The sequence below is a fragment of the Maylandia zebra genome, linkage group LG10 (assembly GCF_041146795.1).
Source record: "Maylandia zebra isolate NMK-2024a linkage group LG10, Mzebra_GT3a, whole genome shotgun sequence".
Taxonomy (NCBI): Eukaryota; Metazoa; Chordata; class Actinopteri; order Cichliformes; family Cichlidae; genus Maylandia; species Maylandia zebra.
The window spans coordinates 23,084,668-23,108,563 of NC_135176.1; the positions used below are offsets into that span (position 1 = coordinate 23,084,668).

General features: G+C 36.9%; 2 protein-coding genes across 2 annotated transcripts; both read right to left on the reverse strand.

The window, feature by feature from the left end:
- Positions 1–3,343: 3,343 nt before the first annotated feature.
- LOC101487780 (uncharacterized) lies at positions 3,344–5,282 on the reverse strand. The gene is made up of 4 exons (XM_024804095.2): positions 5,169–5,282; positions 4,900–4,959; positions 4,745–4,803; positions 3,344–4,638 (listed from the first exon to the last, which is right to left on the reverse strand). Exons 2-4 carry the CDS (start codon positions 4,912–4,914, stop codon positions 3,381–3,383), a joined length of 1,332 nt encoding a protein of 443 aa, XP_024659863.2. The 5' UTR covers positions 4,915–4,959; positions 5,169–5,282; the 3' UTR covers positions 3,344–3,380.
- A 4,034-nt stretch (positions 5,283–9,316) lies between these two features.
- LOC143420687 (uncharacterized) lies at positions 9,317–18,315 on the reverse strand. The gene is made up of 8 exons (XM_076888801.1): positions 18,259–18,315; positions 16,978–17,062; positions 16,745–16,802; positions 15,826–16,146; positions 15,220–15,486; positions 14,626–14,892; positions 14,260–14,385; positions 9,317–10,804 (listed from the first exon to the last, which is right to left on the reverse strand). Exons 1-8 carry the CDS (start codon positions 18,291–18,293, stop codon positions 10,704–10,706), a joined length of 1,260 nt encoding a protein of 419 aa, XP_076744916.1. The 5' UTR covers positions 18,294–18,315; the 3' UTR covers positions 9,317–10,703.
- Positions 18,316–23,896: the final 5,581 nt, after the last annotated feature.

Here is a 23,896-nt window from a genome sequence, read left to right on the forward strand (position 1 = left end):
TTCGTGGTTACAATCGAAGTACCACGTTTATATGACAGATGAAAAATTACCGGCTGTCCTGTAGCACCAAAACAAGTTGCAGAAGATTCAGAGAAAATGCATTCACCTGAACCTAAAAGAAAAAACAAACAAACATATTATGTAAAATATAGATTGAAAGAAAACCAAATATATAAATAAAATAAAACTGACAAATTATATATTTTAATATTAGGCTAATCCAGTATAATTGCTACCTGCACTGTAAGTACTATGCGTAATCCTCAAATATAAATCTTTAACTATAATAAATAATTTTTTAATTATAGGTCATTCAATCAGTATTTTTGTATTGAAAGCTGAGTACAACATACTATTAAACTGAGTACCTTTTGCCAGGGCTGTTGTTGCCAGAACTGCAATGCTAATGTAGATGATAATCATTGTTTCTGTAACACAGACGTCAACATTTTGAAACATGTCACACTATATTTAAAGTTGTCCTCGCCCTAGTTTATTCAAACATTTACAAGGTTACATACAAAGTTGTTTCCATATAAATGAAAAAAAGGTTAAATAATATCTAAAGAATAGTATACATGTGTGATTATTAATACTTTTGTGAAATAAAACTTTAAAGGCTCTATCTTGTTTTAATCAGTATCAACCTGCATAAATTCAAATTAAAAGCTTTCACTCACCATTTAAGGAGGGCATGTGTTCTATGTGGTAGCGTGAGACTGCACTGTGAATTTTTAATAGACTGAAGGTTGGCCTATGGTCATCCTCTTTGCTTCTAAAGAAAGCAGCTACTGCACCCACAGATGTACAAATTGGTCTAGCTAGCAAGCAAGCAATTTATTTATATAGCACTTTCAGACAACTCACAGCTGAAAACAAAGTGCTATACACTTTACATGAGATAAAACCAATACATTAAATTACGTTTTAAAAATAAACTAATAATTGAAATTAAATTAAAACAATAAAATCAGTTAATTAAAACCTAAGTTAGTAACAACAAGTTTGAAATACTCTGCTGGGTTCCTAAATCAATAGAGGCAGAATCACAAGGTCTGCTTGGACTAAACACGATCACCTTTGTTTTGCTTGAATTACATTTTAAAAGGTTTTGGGCACATCCAAGTTTCAATATCTTCTAGACATGACAGAAGCGATTTAATACAGAAGGCATCTTTCTGCTTCAGAGGCAGATAAATCTGGCAGTTGTCGACATAACAGTGGAAGGATATTCCATGCCTTCTAATGATGGTTCCCAAGGGCCATAAATATCATAAAAAAAGAATCCTACAATCGAGGCCTGAGCAGGTCCTGAGGGCAGCTGCGTGGAAGACTCCTCCAGCGGAGGCAGAAGGCTGAACGGGCCCCTCGGACCATCCAGCAGATTTAGACAAAGGCTGGCACGGTTCTCCAGAACCCCCAGCAGGAACAGACGAAGGCTGATGCGGTTCTCCAGAACACACAGCGGGAACAAACGAAGGCTGGACGGGCCCCTTGGACCCTCCAGCAGAGGCAGACACAGGGTCAGCAGGTATGGAGACCCTTGACTGAACAGATAAGTGAGCTGCGGGCAGAGCTAATGGCAGCTGGTGAGTGGGCTACAGGCTGAGCCAGTGAGTGGGCTAACGGTTGAGCTGCAGGCTGTGCCACGAGCTGAGCTGAGCTGCTGACAGGGTAGGTGACCAAACTGCAGGCTGAGCAGATAACTGAACAGATAACAAAATGGATGACTGAGTCAGAGGAGCTGGTGACTCAGCAACAATAACAATAACACTGAACCGAAGGCATCACAGCAGGTAACTGAACTGCAGACTGTGCAGAAAACTGGGCCGGTGACTGAGCCACTTTTTTAATGTTCACAAAACTCACTAAACAGGGAGTGCAGGACAGGAAGCTGTCAAAGAGCACCACCTGTATGTGCTGCTTGCAATTGTCTGCGGCATGGATTATGCTCCTGCAGTAGTCCCATAGCTGCGCAACCTATTCCTCCTCCGAGGCAAACCGTGAGTCTGCTGGGTCCATGTTGTGGTCATGTCGTTCTGTCCTGGTCTGTGTGCAGGCGGGCAGGAAATGGACCCAATGTGCAGATTCACAGAGGCACAGATATTTAAAGGGATATTGTTAGGGTGTATGTTTTCTTCTTTTTAAGGTTTGGTATTTGTATATGATAACCATGTTATTCTTGGTGAATAGCTTGCCTCTTGATGCCACTGTTCTGACCATTATTTTATTAAAACTCCCCATGGAATTCCTAATGGTTGATAAAAATTTATGGCTTGTAGGCATGACATTTTTCACCTTCTACTATAAAGGGGCAGTAGGAATGTTTGGGGCATCATACAGTTGCTTGCCTTTCTTACAAACAAATATAATAACGAATTAAGCCAAGAGTGAGATTGACAGTTAAAAACCACAGTTTCTTTCTTTTTCTGCCACTGTCTCATCTGCAGCATTAATGTGAAACTAACAGGCCCATAAGAAACTTGTCTAACCTCTGGCTTAAAATCAGTTAGACAGAACTTTGAAGACTTTAACCAAGTACTTCAAAGTTCTTACAGGTAAGAGGAAGACAGCTTCAACCGTCTGTGTGTTGAAAAATAGTAACACACCTGCACCATATTTTCTTGTTAGTAATGTTAACAGCATTGTAACAATAGAAATAGTAATTAGTTAGATTACTCGATACTAAAAAAAAGTAAAGCCTTTAGTAACATTGTTACTCTTAATCACCATTACTTTTAACTGTTACTTTTTGTCACCTCATATCCTGAATGTGGGTTAGTCCTGTATATTAATGCTCAGTAAAATCTTGATCCTGAATAGAGGATAAAAGGTGCAGCTGTGGGAGCAGCAGGCAGTCAGACAAAAGTAAATGGAGTCATTCTCCAAATCAAGGCCAACTCATTGGTCTGCTGCAGTTGTAACCCAATTATTCCCAGGCCACATGTTTTCAAAGAAGGGGTGTAAGGCAGAAGGGAAAGCCCTCCTTTTTTCTCCTGCAGTCACCCCATAAAACACAGAGGGTAGAGAAGCAAGGAGAGAAAGTAAATGCTGGCATGTAGTCGTTTTTTCCCATCTGTGCACTCCACTAATGCCTGCTTTATTTAAGTGGTTCATGTTGAGGTAACTTGTTAATGAGTATCTGGTGGAAATTAATTTATTCCTTGTTCAGATGTAGCTATATACTCTACTGAGAATAAGCATATTTAATAATAATGTGAGTGGATCTTCAAAATAGACATCTAAATAGCTCATGGAGAAAATGAGTAGAAAAAGTTTATCAGCAATAATGCTGTTTGAATAATTATAACCATCATAAGTAACCAAATCATCTCAACATGTATTTGCTCAAAAATTATTTTATTACAACAAACACATCTTTAATCATCCAGACAAAGGAAAGCAACAGTAGATAAGTTGAGGCATCTCTTCTCTGAAAGGTGTGGAAATTCATAAAGTGGACGTGGTGAAACATCAAGAGCAGTTACACCAGGAGGCTTTTCTGTGGGACACATGAAAAAGGCCACTTCATCGTCCAGGGAAGAACGGTCATATTTTAGATCTGGATGCAGGACCTTATGAGTGTCCTTTGACTGAGGCAAGGCATCAGCAGGTGGAGGACTTGGTGGCAGTGGAACCTCATGAGGCAGTGGGCTGATACACCTTGAATCAGTGTATTCAGAAAACACAGGGGATGGTGGAGGACTTGGAGGCAGTGGAACCTCATGAGGCAGTGGGCTGATACACCTTGAATCACTGTATTCAGAAAACACAGGGGACGGTGGAGGACTTGGAGGCAGTGGTACCTCATGAGGCAGTGGGCTGATACACCTTGAATCACTGTATTCAGAAAACACAGGGGACAGTGGAGGACTTGGAGGCAGTGGTACCTCATGAGGCAGTGGGCTGATACACCTTGAATCACTGTATTCAGAAAACACAGGGGACGGTGGAGGACTTGGAGGCAGTGGAACCTCATGAGGCAGTGGGCTGATACACCTTGAATCACTGTATTCAGCAAACACAGGGGACGGTGGAGGACTTGGAAGCAGTGGAATATTAGCCAGGAGGCTGAGAGGCATCAAATCAGACCTCTTGTGTTTTAGAGAATGAGGTGAAGCATATTTCTTTTCAAACGGTGGAGGACGTGGAAGCAGTGGAACATCATGAAGCGTCAGCCTGATGAGCTTAAGCATTAACTCTTCCTCTTCATCACCTACAGACCACACTGTTGAACTTGGATTCTTTCCACAGGGACCAAATGCTTCAACAGGTGGAGGACTTGGAGGGAGTGGAACCTCATGAGGCAAAGGGCTGACACACTTTGGATTCATGTATTCAGCACACACAGGGGATGGTGGAGGACTTGGAGGCAGTGGAATATTAGCCAGGACACTGAGAGGCATCAAATAAGACCTCTCGTGTTCAAGGGAACGAAGGGAAGCATACTTCTTTTCAGAAGGTGGAGGACGCGGAGGCAATGGAACATCATAAGGCAGCCCGCTGATACACTTTTGATCAGTATTGTCATCATTTACAGGGGATGATGGAGGACTTGGAGGCAGGGAAAGATCCCACGTCATCAGCCTCATACGTTTAGGAGGCGGTAAGATCCCCACATCCTGGAAGCAGTACTTGCTGCACACATAACAAGAAAAGTCAGCAGCTGATTATTTTTGCAACATATGATGGAAACAGATGTTTTAATGTCCTTTTTTTTTTTTAAATTGAAAAGCAAACATACCTGTCACTGCTGACATCTGAGCTGCTTTGTGAGTTAAACCTCTTAAGATGTGGATTTTCCTTTAAAAAGTTACATATTATTATTGTTGTTGTATTTTTCATTAAGAATTCACATGATTTAATGTTTAGAAACAGACACAGTGAAGAGTAACTTACCACAGCTCGAGCCATTTTAGGCGTCTGTCAGGAGAAAGATCCACACAGGATTTGGTTTCTCTGTGTAACATTACAGGACAGTTGCCATACACTTTCAAGTCAGTTTCAACAATGTATATCCAATCAAACTGTATCATTACAGCATTGTTTAGGTGATTAAATACGAAAGAAATGAAGATAAAAACAGGAACAGCTGGCAATCAAGGTAAAACAACCTTATGATCAGGTCTTAATCATTATTGTTTAAAAGTAAATCTTTCAATCCTTACTTCAGTGACTTGTTTGAAGTTTCTGTGCTTGCTGTCGCAGTTTTGTGTCAAATAGTTGTAGTTTTTGAACAAAGTTTGCAAAGACTCCAATGTTGTGTCTGTTCAGAACCAGTGTAATGAGGAGACTGAGTGCAGGTTTGGAATTGTCAGTTACAGAAGAATGCAGCAATGTTTGAATTTGAATTTGTTATTCTTATTGTTTTAACAACAATAACTACCAGGATCATGCCATAGCAACACAGTGATGCCCAATCAAATGTCAGATACAAGGGATCTGACATTACACATCCAACAGGACAGTAAAGCAATGGGCATCAATGCAACAAGTCAGGCCTTAAAAAATACCTGAGTTATATAACAGCACACTGACAGTGTCTCATACAAATGATACTCTGATCAGGAAGTGATTTTTTTTTCTTTTTTAAATTAAATAATCTTTCATTTAAAAACATAATAATTTTTGAGCAGTGTATTTAAATTTCTAATAATAATGTAATTTTAAAAATTACATTATTATTTTAATTTTTGCATTTTTGATTATTTTTTCTCCTTCAGTACTTTTTTCATATTTCACTTTGCTCTCACTCATGCTTGGTTATATTAATGTGCATGTCATCTGTATATGGTAAAGTGCTTTGTTACGTCCTACAGAGCAGGAGCTTTTCTGGGGGCTTGTCTTCTCCTGTTTTTTTGCTTATTTGTTGGCTTGTTTTGTTTTTTCCTATAAGCTACAGTCCAATTAGCCCGTCTTGAATCAGTGGAAGCTTGAGAAGTGACAAAAAAACCCATCCTTCACCTCTGTCTCAGCCAGTGGAAGCTGGTAGAAATCATGCTGGACGTTAGAGAGAACGAGAACCCCCCAATGCATTGCAATGTTTTGCTTATCCTCAGAAAATGTCTTTGGAAAAATTTAATAAAAATTATTTTAATTATATCTTCTAATCCTTTTCCATGGCAGATAGGTTGAATTCTCAGTCAACAGGTACAAAGAATTTAAGGGAGATGCTGATTTTTTGCGGACTAGGTCCCTTCATGGAATGTACAGATGAGTGTGAATGAAATATAATAGTTTTGTAAATTGTATTTTACATTTAAACACATGAAAAAACAGAAAAGTGCTGAGGGATACTCTGATATTCATGAGAAGTGAGAAAATGTACGTGTATTGAAGAAAATGAAAAACTATATTAAGAAAACCTGGACAAAACAAAGAAATGAACAACTAAAAAAAAGAGTGCTGGCTCAATATAGATGAGATTACATAACTTCTGGGGAATAAAAGGATGTGGTTTCAACTACAGTGTTCTGTGGTCTAAGTAATGTTGTGAGAGTGAGTTTGAAGAAATTATGTGCAAGTAAAATCTTCACCCATTAAACTCTGCTGTTCTATTTCTTTTCTTTCTCAGTTACTTCCTTCAACCCAACAAGTGACAGATGACAGATGTTTTCCTTCATGAACTTGAAAGAAAAAAAATGTGGTAATTTTTTTATTCCACTGATAAACAAAAACTGACATGAAGAGCTGTCACTGATGGTTGATGCCATTTAAGTCTTTAAAGAATTAGTTATCAACTGGAATATCTATTTTTATACAGGAAAAGCACACTTTACCAAAATGTACTTAAGGCCATGTTGCACTAAAGATGGAAAAAACAGGCAAATGTAAAACACACTGTCAGTTTATCATTACTGTTTGTATCTAATATGAAACCTTCACACTGTTAGTTAATAGAAATGCCTTTGGCCCCATCATGTGGTCAGTGCTGATCACTGCATTAAATGCAAATCAAGCTTCATCTTGTCTCAAATTGTTCTTTCCCTGTACTATCCAACATTATAGATGTCGACATATTGACACAGAGAAATTGATAATAATAAAGTAATACAAATAAAGAAGAAGAAGACGAAAAAATCAACTTGTGTATTAAGGAAAAGGCAGCATTATTCTGTTTATCTCTTGTGCTTGCTTTTGTTGTAATGTTTTTTATGGTAAAACACACAAACACAGCATGAGGAAAACAAAATCTTTATTGTACTTCAAAAATGGGACATAATGACAAATGTCACTTTTCAAATGTCTTTTTTATACATATCAACAAATATTCTTATTACTGCTGCATTTGTGTCACATAGAATATTTTAAAATGTTACTTAGTCAATTAGAGCTATTTCCACAATGAAACAGGCTAATGTGTAAAGTCATTACAAGCTGCCTCATGTGCCCTTCATGTTTTTTGTATTGTTGCTTGATAAGAATATGTGAGCATTTACTATTATGGATCATCTACTATGATTTGTAATAGTGAACAAACAAGCCATTGTTATGCATGGTACCGATACTGTAGTTGCACACTGACCTCTGTGCAACGGCAGCAGTTGTTTAGCAGTTTAGCAGCTCAGTGACCACACGACCTTGTGGTTTCTAAGGTTGTGACAATCAACGCAGTGAAGACCAGCTATGATGCTTGAGGCACAGCTCACATCTTCTCAACAAAACACAATGTAAGCAAAGCACCAACACTATTGAAAAAAGGCTTTGTTTAATCCGAAATTTTGATTGGGGCTTTTACAATATTGTCAATATTGTTGTTGTTATTTACTTGATATATGTCAGTATGCTTAAAAAAGGTGAATGAAGATGAGCCCAGAGAAAAGAAGGCAATACCTTTCTTATTACATGAAGAATACCTCTTCATGTAATAAGAAAGTAACATCAATTGCAGATGTCTTACTTTGATAGGAATCATCATTGTAGAGTTTCAGCTAAGTTGAGGTCAGATATAATGTTTTGCGCAAAAGTTAAAGTTTTCCTGTGACTTGAGTGATGTTTTCTTTGTATAGAAGTTTAGAGTTAAAAATGTTATCTGCAGCAACATCTGAAAGAAGTAACACAAGGAATGTAAATGTGGTGTAGTCACATACTGTTACTATTGCATTTATCTGGGAGCTTCTCGAATGCCAGGTGAAACGTCTTCAAGCAACTTACAGAAGTCCAGAAGCTTTTCTTTCCAAGCTCCTTAGACTATCTATCACTATAGCTGACTGCTAGATACTGAATCCAGACGCTCCTGTTCCAGTTGTGTTAAGAATGTTATTTTGAGGACTTTTTATTTGTTTGTTTGTTTTTTAAACAAAGATATACCACTGGATACTTATGAACACACCTAAAAATTGAATACCATATGATTTATCCCATGTAGCATGTCTGTCTGTGTCTGCCTGACACCAACTGCACTGGGTAGTGGATGTCTTAAAATAGGCTTAAGTTACTGTTACTCGACCTGGTGATATATACTGAAGAACAGCGTGGCAGACAGCCTGAACCTGTGCTCTTCATCACAGGATTAATGTCAACTGTTTATTTTGCTTTTTTATGTCCTGCAATGTACATTTGTCAATATAATCTGCATCACAAAAGTTTGTGAAAAGAAGCAAAAGGAAGTATCAGTTAACAGCCTGGTGTGAAAACCACATTAGATTAAAGTCACAACTCTTTCTTTTTTTAGTGTGTCGGCTAAAGACACACTGACATGTATGTTCTGAAGTACTGCGTGGGAGACAGCACGAACCTGTGATCTTCATCTCAGGATTTAGGTCAAAAGATAGAGAAAAGTCTGTTCACACACATTTATGTATAAACATTTGCTACCACAGGAGTGAAACAAAAATCACATGTAAAATGTGACAGCTGCAACTGATGGCTTGTCTTTTTTCTCAGCAGCTTCAGAAAATCAGCCATTTCTGTGCACATAGTTACAGATTTGTCTCCACATTTACAAATCATTTACTTTTAAATCTGAGTGAATTTCACAAGATCTTGCAGATCACGTGCTCTGCATTTTCCTGCTTTTAGTTAACTATAAAAACTTTGGCTCCACCATGTGATGAGTGCTGATACTATGCGTTTTTACATTTACTACTAAAGGTTACAGCTTTTACTAGATCATCACAAGAATTATCACTAATCACCAAATAATACATGTAAAGGAAAACACCGATTCTTGTTTAATGTAAGGGTTATTATAGCGTTGTCCCTTTCTACATTATGCTTGACTTAAACGTAATGGTTTGTATGATTGAGATACATACAGAGAATAAATGTAACACTTTGAGACAGATTTATGTAAAACATGAGGAAAGCACAGATTTTATTGTAGTTAAAAATTGGCATGGGATCACAAGACCTGACAAATATTACTGGAAATCTAAATGTTGGTCAACAAGCTTCAAAGCATTTATTATCATTGCATTTGAAAATACAGCAAAATTTTAATTGCATCACCAGGTTGCCGACCAAACGCACACAGTTATACGTGTCTCACAAAGTCCACTTACTGACTTTTTCATACATGTCAAGCATATAACATTAATTATTGATGGATTTATGTCACCTTACACAAGATATTCATATCAATCACACTTTTCATTAAAATACTGCTTAGAAGAGCTGCCTGCAGGGGAGTTTGTGCCCTTCATGTTTTTGTATTGTTGCTTGATGTCTCTGTTGGTTCTCAGTCATCCAAAACACAAGCCGAGCAACAAAGCATATGCTGTGCAGTGCAGAGAGCTCTTCACTGGAGAAAACGCATAGAAAAGACAGATGGTTGGTTTGAAAGAGGAGCAAAAGAGACCATCTATGTCCACTGTGAACGACCACCTTTTCAACAGAGCGAGCAGCTTATGATACCAACTGTCAGCTACCCACAATGCAGTCCTGAGATCCTTCAATAGGTCACATGATAGGGTAAAGGTCTTACAGTGGTTTCATCCAAAACCTCTGATGGTAATGGCCCACGCCTTTTTACACACTATGGCTAATGTCATGTCGCAGATGATTAATAGTGGGTCAATGATCACCTCCTAGGGGTTAGATAACTGGGAATTTCCACCTGATGAGAGGTAAAACGTCTTCAAAAAAATTTAAAGCTTCTTTTCATGATCTTAGATCTCTTAAGTCTCTGATTAACAGCTGTGAACAAACAAGCCAGTGTTTTATGCATTATACAGTTTTCCTTTCTCGATGACGTCTGTGCAGTTTAGGTAATGTCACATGGTTTAGAGGTTTAGCAGCTCAGTGAATACAGGATGTAGTTTGTGGTTTTAATGTCATGACAACACAGAAAAAAGTAACCATGGTGCTTCACTGTGTTTTTATCTCAAACAAAAGGCACAGCCCACGTCTGCTAAACACAACACAAGGAAAGCATCATCACTGACCAAAGCCTTTTATTCAATCTCCAAGGCTAAATGTAAAATGTTGGTTGGAACTTTTACAGGGTTGTTGTAGTTTATTTAAATTATGTGAAATAAAATGTAGTTCGAATATTAAGTATTAAGTATTTAATTTAATTTAATTTAATATAATATCTCATTATATTAAATGCCTTCTAAATTCCTTTTTTATCCCTTTATGTTTTCTTCAAAATTAAAGTAATCCAGTGAGTACTTGTAAAATATGTTTACCTTTACATTAACTGCACAGCTGGAACTGCTAAACTGGCATAGTTTTATTAGCTACTTGACCAAAAGTCAACGTTAACTTTCATCTTGATTTGAAATAGGTGGTGTTTCTCTTGTTTCTCTTCCATCCTGCTTCAGTCTAACCTCTGAGTAGACAACATCCACTTCAGCATCATCTGAATGAAGTAGAAAGAGAAATCTGTGTCTTGTGTAATCAAGGGAGATTAATATTGTACATCAAAAACTTGTAGCAAGAAAGTTTTCACAAACATTCACCATGACACAATATTTGTAGCTTTGGCTCTGTACATTACCACAGTGGATTTTAAATCAAATAAAAAACTGTGATTGAAATAAAGCATTTAGTTTTAATTACCTTTAATTTAAGGCATTAGGCCCAAAATTGGATAATTATTAGGGGTGGCAAATTAACGCGATAATTGAGATTAATTAATTAGAAAAAAAAGGGGGGGAAACGTATTTATTCACACTTTGCATTTCAAGCAAAGAGGAACTTTTGTTAATGTTGGATTTCCTGGTATACCAATTACACTGATGCACACATCAGAGCTGCGAGGAATCAGAAGAAAGCATGTTGCTGGGACTGATCGGAGGCAAATTTCATTTCAAAAGACTACCTGACAGAAGCCTTGAAAAAAGCGTGGTTTTGTGCAAACTGTGCAAAAACCTTATGGTACCATCTAAATGCAAAATATGTTGCAGCGAGCACGGAAACTGTGCAAGTCAACATCAGACAAACTTACAAGTTCTCTCGCAAAATGGCTTGCTCTGGACTGTAGACCACTATCAGTGGTAGAAGATAGGGGGTTAGAAAATTTGCTACAGTTAGCATCAGGTGATCTAACTTTCCAGCTACTTTTACTTGAAGACTATTTCAAGTAAAATTCAACAGCTTCATGACACTGAAAATCAAACAAAATTAGATGCATTACAGACAGCCCTGCTAATGTGGAGGAACTACACCAGGAGCAAACAAGACTGGGGCAACAGAAAGAGCCACTTATACAGGATGTTTCCACACGGTGGAATTCAACAGTGGATATGGTTTCTTGTCTACTAAAAAATCAAGAGGCTGTTTTTGCTGCTTTGGACAAACAAAAGCACAAGCTAGTGATTTTAACTCCATCAGAGCTGGTAAACCACAGTCCTTGAGCCATGCAGGTAAATAAAACTATTTTTTAACTTATTGTTACTGTTTCTTCAAAAAGATCCATAGTTAACAGTTATTGTGTAGATTAATAATTACTTTCTTGAGCTGTCTACTACAGATTTGTGACTGAGCTTCTTGGAGGTGAGACATATGTCTCATGTTCAGTGGTTTTACCTGCTTTCTGCCACCTGCATCACACCGTGGAGGTCTCCAATTATGACTCAAACTACATGGTGAAATTTAAGACTGCCTTCACAAAGGACCTATCCCAACGTGTAGCTACACTCAACCATCAGTGGCTCAAGATAGCTACTGTGCTTGACCCACGCTTTAAGGATTTCAAGTGTGTTGCGAGGGGAGAGTGAGAAGAGGTTTGAACCAGCCTTGAGGCCCTGCTGCAGGAATAGTGTAAAGATGCCACCACAAAGGAGCCAGCAAAGACAAAGTGCCTCCTCCTCTCTTCATTGTCTTTAGACTCTGATTCAGATGAAGAAGCCCTGAGTAACAGGGCCCTGAGTCTGTACAGAGCAGAATCCACCATCAGCGACAGAAAGACTGCCTGCTGCAGTGGTGGTCAGTCAAGCAGGGACCCACCCACAGCTGTCTGTCCTGGCCCACAAGTATCCTGCCACTTCTGTCCCATGTGAGAGACTGTTCTCACTTGCAGGTCACACGTTTCTACCTTATTTTTTTAAGAAGAAAAACTGCACTTTATCTTGAAATTTTTATTATTATTATTATTTAAAGACAATACCACTTTGAAAATGTATGTAAAGGACTTAAAATAGTACTTTCTTTTTAAGTCTGCCCAATTTTGGCCAGGGATATTATTTTTTGTTTCTCTGTTTTGAATTTAAATGCAGTTTAAACCCTATTTTTTCTTTCCAGAAATTAAAAGAGGTGGAGTTTACAATGTTAATGTCCATGTCTATTATTTGATTTGGTCACCTAATAAAACCCCTTTAAATGAAAAAGTATGCCGCCTTGGGGCAAATTTTCTTGTGCAATTAAATGCGATTAATCAAGATTAATTACAAAGCCTCTAATCAATGAATTACACAATAGATGGAAAAGTAGCATCATGACCAAGTTCTGTTTCTATTTTATTTCTGGAAAAATGAAGCAGACATCATATCTAAAGTCATAACAAAGCTCTAAATTTGTATTTTATAGCTTTTTGATGTAATTTTAAATATAATGCTCAAGTAGATGTCAGTATAAGTAAAGGAGGCCATCATTCTGTGGAAAAAGCACAGAAATAAACCAGAGAGATGGCAAAACATTTAGGAGTGGCCAAACAACTTTGTACATTCTTAAAAATGTACAAGGTTGAGCTGCAGTTGCCATCTCAAATATACCATTCTTCTTCTATCCAAGAGATATTCTCTGACCCCCACCTTGATCCCATCTGTGATGTGTCACTCCAAAGAACACGTCCCTGCTCTAGAGTTCAATGGTGGTGTGCTTTACACAACTGCTTGCAACACTTTGCATCAACACTTTGCACTGGGGCTTGGAAACCCATTCCATGAAGCTCTCTATGCACTTTTCCTGAGCTAAGCTAAAGGCCATGGGTTGAAGGCAGTCTTACTGCAAGACTGAAGTATAAAACTGATCCTTACACTTTAAATCATTTTAGTTTTCTAGTAAATTTTGGTTCTCTGAAAACGAGAGACTGGAAAAAAAAAAAACCTCCACTGGCCAGTGGTACCCTCAGCGTCAAGGTAGATAGACCTATGTTCTAACTTTCCAAACACGTCACTTTGTTCTCAAAAGTTATGATTTTTTTTGTAGATACACGAAAGATATCAATTGCTTTATTCTCGAGTTATCACAATGATAAACCCACCTGCCCACTGCTTGTCAGGATGACAACAATAACCCATCAGCCTTTTACAGCTGAGGAGAAAATGACTGTAATTACTAAACATTTAATAAAAAGTTTTGTAAAACTCATTGAATTAAAGGTGAAAATCAGCATTTCAATCACATATTAATAATAATAATAATAATAATAATAATAATAATAATGGATACTTTATTGATCCCCATGGGGAAATTACTTGTTTTTCTCTGCATTTGACCCATTCACTCAGTGAAGCAGTGGGCAGCCCACTAAGCAGGCGCCCGGGGAGCAGTGTGTAGGGACGGTACCTTGCTCAGGGGTACCTCAGGGTAGCCGTTAAGTGGATTCGAACCGCCGACCTTCCGATCATGGGGCGACCACTTTACCTACTGAGCTATCCCTGCCCCCGTTAAAAAAAAAAAAAAAAAAAAAAAAAAAAAAAAAATATTGATTATTTTACTAAAATTTTACTAAAATCCTTTGTGGTCCTGTACAGAAGCAATACAAATAATGGCGCTTACTGTAAAGGTTTTATAACAATTTGACATACATTCATGTGTGGTACTCACTGAGATAAAATTGATAGCAGCAATATAGTTAATTTAAAATATTACCTTCATTAACAGTCATAGTGCCAGTCTTTTGGAATTTCCGGACACCAAGAAACACAGCCAGAATGAGTAGAATGGCAATGCTTCCTACCACAGCCACAGTCACGACACAGTGGTCAGAAATATTACCTAGAAATTGAATACATTAAGAAGAATGTACTGAGATAATGGGGATATAATGGCCTCAAGTCACTTGCAATTTATGCTTCAGTATCTATAAGGTAATTGGTCTATAGACATATAAGATTGATTTTTTTTAACTCAAATAAATAACTTAATTAGAACAATGCCTATGAATACATAAACTAAACAAAATAATTAAAAATATAAAATAAATGAATATCTAAGTAGAACATTTTTTTATATTACCTGTACATCTTATAAGGTGGATGATGGTTTGTTGTCTGCTTATATTGTTCTGGACAATACACATTAGCTTTCCCAGCAGTTGACCATGTAAGCTGATGGTAACATTTGAAATGTTGTGGTTTTCTGAAATGTTGGGTTGGGTTTTTATCAACAAGTTATCATCTAATAAGAAGATGAACTCTACGTCATCTCCTTCAGAGGAGCAGCTGACTTTCCTTTGTTCTGGCGACGAACACACCTGAGATACAGCTGGTTTTGACACAGGAGCTGAAAGACAAACATGTGGTCACATATGTATGCAGTACGAATTGCAATTTAACATCCACTGCCAGCTCTGCAAACTATCATATATGTCTTCAGAAACTCTGTTTTTAGTGGTACCTGGTAAGTTATTCTAGTTTTTACAAAACTGAATTTTGCGAAAAAAAGAATTATCTTTGGGAGACTTTGTCAGCATAGATAACTTTTAAAAACAGATCTATGCTACTTTTGAAAAATGTTACAGGTTATTAATGTCTTTGATTATCCAAAGATATATTTTAGCTTTACAACACATTTAACATGTTCATTTCTATTACATATATTTTACATTACCTGTACAGCTTGTAAGGTGGGTGATATTTTGTTTTCTGCTGACATTGTTTTGAGCAACACATGTCAGGTTTTTCATCAGTTGACCAGGTAAGTTAATGGTAACATTTGAAACGCTGTTGTTTTCTGTACCGTTGGCTGTAGTCTGTATCAACAACTTATCATCCAAAGACAAAATGAACTCTACTTCATCTCCTTCAGAGAAACAGCTGACTGTCATCTGGTTTGGTGACAAACACATCTGCGTAACAGCTGGTTCTGACACAGGAGCTGCAAAAACAAACATATAGTCACATATAGACACAGTATCAACTGCAATATGACATTCACTGCTACTCTAAGGAGTGTAAATACATATCAATACAGGCTTTATGTAAGTGCTTACTCATAGCTTACTTATATAAAATGTGTGCATAAAATGAATGATAATTTTATAACTCACTTACTAATATATAACCAGCAATAAGAACAACGATAAATGCAATCTATAAACTGTTCATGTAACTACCTGCTTTTTAAATTTCTGGTTTTAGCTCTAAACCACATTTTGACATGTACATTGTTATTACACAGATGTTATTCAATAAGTCAATAAGTTGTTGGTCTTACCGAGTATATGTAGATGGATGTTAACTGTGTGCAATAACACACCGTCAGTAGAACTGTGTGTTTCCATGCTGTACTCTCCAGAGTCATGTTTTGTTGCTTTGTTGAGCTTCAATGTTCCATTTGTGGAGACTGTAGTACGATTCTTGTATTTGTCATTGAGACTAATTAATGTATCATTTATTAAGGTTAAAATTTTTTCTGTACTCTTTTTCAAGCTTGTCTTCATATGTGGTTTAGTAGGTATGTAAAAAACGAGTGGTTCTCCTAAAACTCCAAAACACGTCTGGGGTCCAGGTTCAGTTAGATTGCATTCTGAAGACCCTGGTAAGAAAATGAATAAACAAATGTATACAAAGAGGGAAATTAATAACTATCATGTAATTGTACTAAACAGAAATCCATAAACTTTGTATCTATGTAACCGATTAATAGTTACTGACAAAATCCATGTGTATGGAATTTGAGCAATAGTATTAATGACACTGTTGTCTGATGTACTGTTGTACAGCACTATATCAAAGAGAAATGTTCTCTCATCAGACAAAACATTTAAATGCTTTAACCTCGTAGGACATATGTGGACATCATTCAACATTTGGGTTGTCTAGACCAAAATGCTGAATTTTACTCTACAAGGCCTGATATCCACTTACGAGGACATTAGACTGCCACTGAACTATTAAAATTTAAAACGAAGGTCCTCATCTGTGGATCTCATTTTTGTCAAAAAAAAAAAAATCAGGTAAAAAATAAAAATCTGGTAATTCTTTGTTTTTACATTCATCGGGTCCCAATCAGCCCAAATAGCAAAGAGAAATTAAAAATGCATGCCATGAAAGAGTTCTTAGGAGGTTAATAATGACTTAACATTGTAGATTTGTTTTGTTCTTCTATGTACTGTTTAATAGTTGAAGTGTACCTTGTGCCACAGCGGTCATTGCTGGAGTTGCGATGATGATGTAGATCAAAATCTTCTTCTGTTTGGACAGAATCAGATTATTTTGCATGTGTAGTGTACTATCAAACGTGTGGATTATCTACATAATGGATAAATAGAAACTATTCTTACTTTGGAAAATAATGCAACAACTATTGACATACTAGACATTTGCATGCTTTTTAACTAATGTCGCCATAACAACAGTCACTCACCACATTTAAAAGAAGATCACTTCTTACTCTCTGGCATGTGAATTCACCACTGGCACCTGGATGGTATATTTCTGGTCTTTTTTCCCTTTCATGAAGAAAATCGAGGAAGACATTATTTGCCTTCAGCACAACCAGAGCATTAGACTCAACGTAAATATTAAATAAACTTGTTTTTATATAGCACTTTTCCACTTGAGCACTCAAAGAACTTTACAACATGTTTCATACACACACAATTTTTTGATCTTACTATCTTACAGTTGCACACACATTCCAACTCTGACAAACACACTGGGAGAAACTTGGGGTTCGGTATCTTGTCCAAGGATACTCTGCAGACTGGAGCATTCACCAATGTTCCAATTAGGAGATGACCTGTGCTACAGCTAATCCCGTGAGAGCAGTTACCAAGCTTTATGTCAGATTCAATGGGTGTTCATGTTAGCCCACAATGAATTAACAGGAGTCACTCTCTGACATTAATCAACAATGCTGCTTCTTGCTTTTGTTTGTGCACTTTTTATTTGCATGTACCAAGACAAGAATGCACATGAACATGATGATGAGAACTGGATGATTAAAAATGCAAATATCCAAATTAGATTATAAGATATAGTTGACATGTTCATCAAAGATCTTCCTGAAACATTTCCACAACATAAAGTAATTTAGCAAATATGTAGTTACAAAACAGAAGAATAAGAACAACATGACATGTTTAGAATCAAGTGCTAACTGTAAATACCCAGCGGTACAACAGTACAACGTTTAGTTAAAGTTCTGTGTGCATATGTGTGGGTTGTACCTGTATGTCAGACACCCACAGTATAAAACTTCCTATTATTTTAATAAGTCAACAAATATAATTGTTATATTAATTGTTATATGGCTGATAATTATAAATATCTAGCTTAGAAAAACATTTTTATTCTTTACTTTGGTTTTTTTCTGTGCTCGCTGGTTGAGGCCACATTTCTTTTTTTGAACACCATATTAGGGCTATCCTATCAAACAAAATATTACTACTTTTAAAATCTTAGTCTGTTTTCAAATCGCTACTTTAAGCTTAAATTTTGTAGTTCTGGTCAACAGATTTATGACATATTGTTTGAACTGTGGACACCAAAGCTATGGTGTCCAATCAAAAGGGTTTCATAACATTTCTTCTTGTATCATCTAGTATTTTTTACAATCATAATCAATGGATCTTTGAAATCTTTTTAAAATTGTTTTTATAGTACAGTAATTTCACCGATGAGAATTAAGTTTAGCATTACTTACCAGCACCTGGAGTTCTTCTCTGTGGCGGCAGGCATGATGGGCTTTGGGCTGCTGTTTTTGTCTTGTGGTTTGGACAGAAATGAGTAAGCATGTATTTAAAGTCATGTTAGTCAAGCATTTAGTGTCTCATCATACTTGTCTTTAATTATGCAAACATGTCAATATAGTAATTAGACAAATTAGAGTATTACTTTTGATGATATTCAGACATTTTATTTCTCATGTTCTTAATATCAAGCATTTTTGAGCTGCTATATGGATGGAATTTAAAAAGAATAACTTTAACTGTAGCCCAGAAAATCATCTCAAGGTTAAACTGTTGGTAACAGAAGAGAATGCTTTAAGGTGTGCTTTAAAATATATGCAAAAAGACAGCATTGAGGGTTCATTTAAATCATGGAAAATCATGGAATATGTTCCAGATAATCCCATATTATATTCTCATTAGACAGACTGTGATACCGCATGCTTCTCTGAATCTCTGTAAACATACCAATGAAGCACTATATGCCTTTAAAGGGATTTTATTGTCACGTCCTGCAATTTGAATTCATCAACATGGTCTACAGCAAGTATCGGTTGACACCCTAATGTGGGATGCTAAAACTATGTTAGGTTAAAACCACAGCTCTTTCTATTTTATATTTGTTGCAGATGCACTGACTGATTGAAGTTTATGTTTAAAAATACAAAGAAAATCTACTAGCACACCCACACAGAGTGAGAAAGAGAGGGGTACAATATCATATAAACTACAAGGAGAGAGATCTGATTATAATATATTAAGGTTAGTTAAATGAGCGGGTATAAAAGTAATAGAATAATATTAGTGTAGTTAGAGTTGTTTATACTTTTTGGGAAATTACTTCACAAAGACACAGTGAAGCTCCTTCCGATCGTCTCTATACTTTTACATCAACTCCCTGAATGCAAACTGTATCTGTAGTGCTCTTTCTTGGCATTGCGCTTAACTGTTGCTCACTCGTCATTTTCTCTCTTATTAACCTAGCTTCAAAACTTTCCTTTATCATCATGGTATGGCTCATCGACTTCATCCTTCTGTACGTTACTAGATTTATTAAAAGACGGTACCAGTGCAATTCTCCATTCCTCAGCCATCCTCTCACTCTACAGGATTGAGTTAAAAAAAAAAAAAAAAACTAGTTAAAAAGTCTATTTTTTTCTGTCTGTCTTACACGGATAGAATCAAATTATCTGCAACACACTGCTTTAATGTTTTACTATCAGTTTCAGGTGCATCACGCTGGCTGCTAGATAGGTGCTGAACCTACCAGTTAGCTCATTTCTGTCACTTTGTATATGTGTTTGATAGCTGAAGCATAAACTGAGCTAGCAGTTGTTGCATTAACAATAAGAGTCCAGTTTTTACAAAGCTACACTATACTTAGACTAAAAAATGACATAAACATGTACTTACAGCATACATGTGTAGTCTCTCCATGTAAGTCTGCTTTGTATGTATGCAACTAGCACTTGGTGCATACTAGGCAGCTGGTGGCTAAAGTCACTGGTACTGGCGCCACCTGGTGGTGAGCCTGTAATGCTTCATCCCAGGGTTAATATTAACAGACAGTCTGTTGAAAGAAGCTGTAACTGAGGAGTTTTCATGTGTTTTCAGTGCTTTGATGTCATGTCAGCTAGTAAATTATTAATTTCCATTTTATTTTATTGCTTCCAGTTATTTGTACATAACACTGGATTCATGAGTTGAGTGCTGATCCCTGCATTTCTTGCAGCTCAAACTTCTCAAACTGTTTTTACATTTACTACTAAAGTTTACAGATTGTTCCAGAATATGACAGAACCACTAATCAGAAGCTAATATAAGTAAAGGAAAACAATCATTCTTATTCACAAGTTGCAGGCTGATACATACAATACTGAGACTCTAAGCTGCAAGCAAAAAGCTGTATGCACTGAAAATACATGACTTAAATAACAAACTGTAATAGAAGCACAACTACAACTATTTCTAGAGTAAATCTTTCATGTTTTTTGTATTGTTAGATATAATAAGTGGACATTTTGTCATCTGCTGTGATTCTTAATAGTAAAAAAAACAAGCCAGTGTTATGCAAGACACGTGTATAGTATGCACTTTCTCACCGTGTGCAACTAAGTTAGTATCACATGGTTTCATTGTTTTACGGTCATGACAGACACAGTGAATATTAGCTTAAATGCTCAAGCTATGAGATGATGGTTGATGCTTGACTCAGCTGTTGTCTTAGAGAGGCACAGCTCACCTTTGCTGTTATCTGCTATATATACAAAGCACAGCACAAGAAAAGCACAAACAATAATGACCACAGCTTTTTAAATCTCCAGTGTTATATGTAAGATGTTGGTGAGAGCTTCTAACTGAAACTGCTAACTTGGCATGAACAGGTTTAAGACTGGTGCTAGGTCAGAATGCATTAGGGACAAGCTAACTTGCATCTTGATTTGAACGTGGTGTTGCTTTTCTTGTACGCTGTTTCACTTTAACATCTGAGTAGATGATGTCATCTTCAGCATCATCTGAAAGACATAGAAACAGAAATTGATTTTTTTAGGTAGTCAAAAGATTTTACAATTATATATGAAAGACTTAACAATAATGTTAAGATACTGTCAGATTCAAAATCTTTTGGACAAACAGTTTGTGCTGTGTGCACTACCACAATGGATTCTAACAAAACAATCAAAATATGACTGAAGTCTAGATTTAAACTCAAGGGATTTAACAAAAGTGTTGCATCAACTTTTTTATGAGTTGGATCTATTTAACCCTGATGTTAGATGGCATCCCAAAGACCCTGATGACAGTATAAGTGATGCATACCTCCACCTCAGAGGCTCAGAGAGATCCCTCATGTAATCCCACCCCCACTTTGACCTCCTTCCTCACACTGCACTACTGTCTCACTGTCTTCGTACATGTCCTGCACCACCCTCATGTAGTTCTTGGGCACTCTTCTTCCTCATACAGTGCCCTGTTTTCTCTTGATCCACCAAGGTGCAGTGCACCTCCTTCTGGCCATCTCTATACTTCTCCATCAATATTGTCTCATTGGCTGTATCCCAATTCAGGGTCTGCAGCCTTAAAGTACGCAGCCTCAACGGTCCTCAAGGGCCGCGTACTCAAAGACCGCTAAGGCCGGAAGTGTGAGGCTTGTGAAATGGGACGGTCTAGCCTCCGTCTCGCTGCCCAGGTTGCCTAGCAACCATGATAGCGGGAAACGTGTGGTTGACAGAAATGAAGGAGAACATATTTTGTTCGTTTGTTTCTACATGGGCTTTGTGTGATTCAATAAGTATCTGAGGCTGAGACCACAGGACTGTAAAACATGATTGTTGGGCTTCATTTCTGTACTAGTAAATAACAAATAGTTAATGTTGTTCATGAGACTAAAGTCAGTGTAAATATGATATGACCAATATTATAGTTATTATATTAATCATTATTAGTTATTACAGCAGTGAGTTTGAACTCTCAAATCAAATGTGCAGGTACACTGGTACAGCACATGTGAGTGAAATTCATGTGAGTGAACTCTGTGTCAAATACTGAGCTTCAGTAAAGATTCAAGTTGCAGCTATTCATATGTCCTATCACCTTAAATCTTCACTCAAAGACACTCAAGTATCTATATATAATATAGATGTATTATATATGAGACAAATGTTCCTTCAATATGTTGGCATTACTAAATTTGGCTCAATGCTTACATATATGTGTAAAAAGCAAATGTACGAGCTGTGATAACTGTGTCTGATAGAATGAAGAGTAGACTGATATATGAAATATTCTTTTATTGGGTGAGAAAATCAGACCATGTCATAACTGCTTTAAGTCATACAGAATAGATATCAGAGCCTTAAACAGGCTGACTTCTGCTAAATGGGTCAAACTGGGCAGAAAGTATACAAACACATAACATCCTTATAAAATATGATGTAACACTATAGATCAATTTACCTCAGAATATATAAAGCATATAAACAATTACAGCAATATGATGCAACAAACACAGCAGTGCTACTAATCCAAAATACTCAAAGCTTCATAGAACTGAAACAAACATTTATTTTTAGCTCCATTCTGCTGCTGGTACATACTTTAGGTTTCTGAATATTAAACTTGTTGCTGCCTTTCATAGTGTGTAACTTGAAGGTCCTGAGTACTTTCTCCCACACTGAAAACACTGGGACGACAAAATTATTTGAACATTACCTAATAAGACTGATTCAGCACAGACAGTTAAACTTTCCTAGCAGTCCTTCACAGACAGGGAACAGTCTGTCTATTCTCTCCATCTGTCAGCTGCTGCTGGCTCTTCCTCCTCCTCTTCCTCACACACTGCTGAGTTTGTCCTGGTGGATCATCAGGGGTGCAAAGCCTCACAGATGATGTGCAGCAGTGGGTCCCTCAGTCTGTCCTCACTCTGGACACTTGCAGTTGTCACACATGGAAATCAAATGTGTGATACATGTTCATACTTTTATTACACAATCAGAGAGAGATTTTACCTTTTAACTTTTTCTTCTTCCTTTTTTTTTTTTTTTTTTTTTTTTTTTACAAAGTTCAAGCTCTCATTACAGATGCAATAAAAATATTGTATAAACATGTGAGGAACTAAAGGGCCTCAAAAGCAACTGCAAAAATTAAGTAACTGAAAAAAAAGTTAATTTCTAATACTTGCTGAAAACCCTTTGCTGGCAATGACTGCCTGAAGTCTTGAACTCGTGGACGTCACCAGATGCTCGGTTCCCTCGTTTTTAACGCTCTGCCTGGTCTTTCCTGCAGCTGCTTTCAGTTGCTGTTTGTTTGTGGGCCTTTCTTTCTGAAGTTTCATCATCAACAAGTGACATGTATGCTCAATTGGGTTAAGGTCAGGTGACTGACTTGGCTATACAAGAATATTCTACTTCGTTGCTTTAATAAGGGCCTGGGTTGCATTGACTATATGTTTTGAGTCATTGTTCATCTGTATTATGAAACGCTGGCGAATCGATTTGATTGCATTTATCTGGATTTGAGCAGACAGGACATATATGGGGGTTGCAGTCATGGTGCTCTCTGTCTGACTTGGCCTTTTGTATCTCGTTTTAAATACACTGTTCTCTGACAGGAACAACCGATAATCATTTTGTGTTTAAATTTCAATTTTGAATTAAAAAAACACATTGCAGTGCCATCCTTTCATGTTCAGAAACACGTTCTGCAGTAACCACAGAATTCAAGTGTCACTTGTTTCCTGCCATATCTTGCTTGTGCAGTGTGCACAACCTCTGTTGTTATATTTATAGAAACCCTGGTTAATGCAAAAACATGCATGGATATATGTGTAGAAAGGTGTAAGTGAATGAACTTCCATTAACACTGCGTCCCCTGTGTATATATATAAATATAAAGCAGAAAGTTTTTGTTACCAAAAAAAGAAAAAATGTCCTGTGTTATTTATTTATTTATTCACTTTACTGTGGACACATTGTTTTTTTTTTTTTTTTTGGGGGGGGGGGGGGGGGGGGGTTAAAGACATTTCTATTGTAAATAGGGAAAAATAGTGAAAAAACAAAAACAACAACAACAAAAACAAACAAACAAAAACAAGGTAAATGTGCTGGTTCTTAT